Consider the following 4,435-nt stretch of genomic DNA (forward strand, 5'->3'; position numbering starts at 1 on the left):
CGCCGTCTGCACAAAAAGAAGAGAAAAAGCACAGTTTTATTTTGAAAAGGCCTTCCTGTCATCTGGGATGCTGCATCCAGGCACTGTGGCGTTTTGATTCACCTTAGTTTCTTCTCTTATTTTGAAAAACTGAAGGCATGTACAGACAGATTTATTAGCACACCTGGTGAATATGTGTAAAAAGCCATTTTATGTGTCGACATGAATCTGTCTTTTATTGCAGCAGCAACGTCTCACTCTGCACTTCTTACCAAGTATTTTTGTTTAGGTTCTCGTGCAAATATCTTAGTTTTATCTTATTTCAAGTGTACTAACTTACAAGTAACAGGGGCTGGTCCTGACTCGGAGGCCGGTCCTGACTTGGAGGCCGGTCCTGACTCGGAGGCTGGGCGAGGCTCAACGTTTGGTCCACTCTTAGAGGGTTCTTGTCTCTGAACAATGTCTGCTGGGGCACCATCAGGAATCGTGGGCCCCCCTGACAAAAAATAAGATTCCTCTATTTTTTTTCTATTTTTTTCTATTAGTTTTAGATTACTGAAATGTCTCTCCCCACAGGCAACAGTCACAAGCAACGTGCAAAATACACATAATGCAATCCAGACTTCTCAAAAAATGCTGTCGTTGCATTTTACTCGAGCTGCAATATATAACTAATAAAAAAATATGTTTTCTCCATATTTGTTAAAACTGTCACCATGTCGTACCAGTTTGTTATGAGACAGATAATCTGTGAAAACAATCAATCTCCTCCCCTTTGTCCCTCAACTACTATTACTGACTAAAGTAATGCAAGATTCCAGCCAAAACAACCAATCGGAGTTAGTAGGAGGGTCTTAGTGCTGTCAGTCAACTTCGTTCACTCACTGCTGAATGTGCTAATGGAGGAAAAACAACTTATTATTACAGGAAACCGTTTATCTGCCGTCATTGGTAGCTATGCTAACTAGACTGGCAGAGTGGATGAGAATCCTTAATTCATTAAATGCTAGTGAAAAGGAGGCAAACAGTAGTCTGTAACTAAGCTACGGTGGGTATACTGTGGTTGATAATCTCACAGTCTACCCACTTCTTGGAGAAAAACTGGGTTACAAATTGACACTCTTACCTTTTTCTCTCTATCCCTATCTCTGTTATTATTATTATTATTTTTTTTTTTGAAAACCTGATTTTATAATTTTTCTTAGCAGCATATTAACAGCCACGTTCTTTCTTGTCTTCCACTAACTGCTACTGAACACCATCACCGTCAAGCGCTCCAAGTGCTGGCTGAAACATGAGCTAAAATTAAACAGCAAACACAAATAAAGAACCGAAGGAGGAAAGTGAAGTTGGGGAGGTCGGGGGGATCTGGGACTACCGTTTTTTACCCCCTCCTTATTATTTTCCCGTAAATATTCCTTCCCGCCCTCCCCCTCCGTCCAACGGTTGTATCAGAGCAGCGTCCATTTATGCCGTTATTTCATGATGAGTTCCACTTTATACCAGGCTTTCATTTTGTCCATCTTAAAAAAGAATAGATAAATAACAATACAGCAGTGACCGCGTTTTACTTTTACAAGCAAAGACATCATTTTAAAATAATATATAATCTTTTTTGTCAAAATAAGGCTACAAAATAGTTTGCTGTTACATACTCCCGAAGTTAAACATCAACTAACTACAAATATTTCAAAACATTGTACAGAGAAAATGTGTTCTGATTTGTTTTACATTACCACATTACATTACATTACCACTTTTCTGGCACGGAGGTGCCAGAAAAGTTCCTCCAACTCTTAATCCAACCGAAGTCCAAAAGATGGATGTTCCAGGGTCCAGTTAGCGAGAGCTTGAAATGTCATCTGACCAGTTTTCAATTAAATACAAAATAAATACAATTATTATTGTTATTTTTTTAAAATTACAAATAAACCTTTTTAAAAAAAAAAAAAAAAACCTTTTAATAAACCCATTTTTTTGTGTGTTTCATTTAATTAATGAATTTTGTGGTTTGTGAGTTGTTTAAATCTGACAGTTTTCATCCCAAGGGCAAAAAGTTTGGACACCACCTATCTAGAACATTTCTTTTCCTGTGAGATTTTACTGCAGCAACAAAAATTAGTTTCTGTTTTTACAGATATCTACCAGGATTTGCTCAGGTTTGTCTGTAACTCTGGGAGGATTATTGAAACTAACGCGTTTCTTGATTAAATTAAATTTCACCTTCAGCTCTTAAACACTGCCATGTTTATTAAACCCTGAGTTTTGTCTGTCAGGCATTAGCAGAAAGTATAAGTTGCTGCCTGACTGCATTATGCTTATGACTAACATCCAAGCGTTGCACTGCTTCCTTCAAACCTCTCATTGTAAAAACAACAAAAAAAATTTAAAGGTGCCAAGGTTTTCTAAAACCCTAAAAATCAAGATGCAGAACACTAAAAGGAGACGATCCGTTTAAATATTAAATCCCCAACTTTATTCCCAAATGTAAACATGCAAAAACACAAAATCTTACCAAGTATCTTTGGTCCAGCTTTTAGTGCAAATATTTTAATTCTTTGGGAGATTATTTCACTTAAAACAAGACATTTTCCCCATGTTATTAGTGAATTAGTCAGTGGAACTAGAACTTTTTCATCAATATTAAGGAATTATTGACTTAAAACAAGTTTATATACCTTGCTGATAAGTTACTTACTTGTAAGTTAGTGTAATCTTATTTCATGTGTACTAAGGCATCTACATTAGAAACTAGACCAAATATTCTTGGTAAGATTTGATGTTTCTGCAGTGAACAGATCAGCTACTGATTAGAGTTCACAAAACTTCTGATTAAATGTAATTAAAAAAAATACAGCCACATCTGCTCTCAGTTACTGATGTTTTATTTTGGGGATTTTCAAGGCTGTATAATTATAATTATTGACTCTGGAAACGAACAGCAAGGTGCTTCCAGTGGGAGTAAACGGCGTAATCTGTATATTTATTCCCTCCTGTTTTTGTGTTTTCTTTAACCCATTCTCAGTTCAGCTTGCCAACATTTTAAGCCGTTATGAAGTGAAAACATGTTGATTCAGTCTCCCTTACATTTCAGATGTTAATGTTACACTAAAAAACTAGTTTTTTNGTTTAAACCCTTAAATCTCAGCCCCGGAAAATACAATGAAAAAACAACACATGGGCGTTCTGGTGCGAGTTAAGGGATTAAAGGACAAATTAGACAAACTGTAATTACAGCAATAGATGTAAATGTAACTAATTACGTTTCACCACGTATGGAAGAATATAAAGTTGTTCACATTGTGAAGTGCCTCTACTTTCTGTGTTATCCGTACAAGGAGCTTATAGTACAGTAAAATATTAATGGTTTTATTTGTTTCGGTTTGTGCAATGAGCCACTGACAATTTTCGTCATAGTACCGGCAAGAATTTAAAACTATGACCAATAACATTCCTGAAAAACTACTGGCTCGGTCAATGTGCAGGGCGGCGGCGGTGGCGAAGCCCAGTTCAAGGGTTGCATCCTGGGGGTATTTGTGGGGGTGCAGAGGGCCGTGAACGTGGAGCGACGACCTACTTGCGGTTCTGTTTTCATTTATAGACTTTACTTTTTCAACAGTTAAAGGATTATTGACTTAAAACATGCGCTTATATTTTGCTGAAGTTACTTATAAATTAATTTTGTCTTATTTAAAGTGTACAAAGTTTTTGCAGTTTACATGGACAGATTGTTGTAACTTTAGTTTTCCTTTCACTCTCAGCACCTTTTATTTTTTCCTTGACCTGAACTGCAGGATTTAGAAGAGCAGAGTCGCCTGATCGCCGCCTCAAGTCGACCTGCTAACTTGCCCACGCCTGACGGACAGTTCCTGGTGCTCAGCAGCAGCCAATCAGAGGAGAGCGACGTGGGGGAGGAGGGGAAGAAGCGGGGTGAGTCGGAAGCCTGACGGCTGGCGGTGCAGGCGGGATTTTCGGCTTCCAGGTGATTTACGTCTGGTGATCAAACAGCTGAGTAATCAGACTTGAAAACGGACAATATGATCTTAAAAACTCAATGCAACTCTATGCCAAGAGGAAATGAGAAACGGTTTTTATTCTGTGCAGACAAATCACAAAACAAAAACACTGCTTTTATACAGGTTCCGTATTTAGATTACTGGTAAGTTTCTGTTTTTAACGTTCAAGTAAAATAGAGGAGCCAGATCTGAAGGAGCAGGAGATTCGAACTGTTTCTCCAGCAGGATGCCTCATGATGACGCCGTCTGCACAAAAAGAAGAGAAAAAGCACAGTTTTATTTTGAAAAGGCCTTCCTGTCATCTGGGATGCTGCATCCAGGCACTGTGGCGTTTTGATTCACCTTAGTTTCTTCTCTTATTTTGAAAAACTGAAGGCATGTACAGACAGATTTATTAGCACACCTGGTGAATATGTGTAAAAAGCCATTTTATGTGTCGA

The 4,435-nt window shown here is 37.9% G+C and overlaps 1 protein-coding gene across 1 annotated transcript in view; it reads left to right on the forward strand.

Moving 5' to 3' along the window:
- The window catches only part of appl1 (adaptor protein, phosphotyrosine interaction, PH domain and leucine zipper containing 1), a 22,540-nt gene extending 18,416 nt beyond the window's left edge, over window positions 1-4,124 (forward strand). Inside the window, exon 22 of the mRNA XM_015044009.1 lies at window positions 3,774-4,124. Coding sequence (XP_014899495.1) covers window positions 3,774-3,926 — 153 coding nt within the window. The 3' untranslated portion in view covers window positions 3,927-4,124. The remainder of the gene's footprint in view (window positions 1-3,773) is intronic.
- Window positions 4,125-4,435: the final 311 nt, after the last annotated feature.

This window comes from Poecilia latipinna, unplaced genomic scaffold (assembly GCF_001443285.1).
Source record: "Poecilia latipinna isolate Pla-1442-1.1 unplaced genomic scaffold, P_latipinna-1.0 Scaffold659, whole genome shotgun sequence".
In the NCBI taxonomy this organism is placed as follows: Eukaryota; Metazoa; Chordata; class Actinopteri; order Cyprinodontiformes; family Poeciliidae; genus Poecilia; species Poecilia latipinna.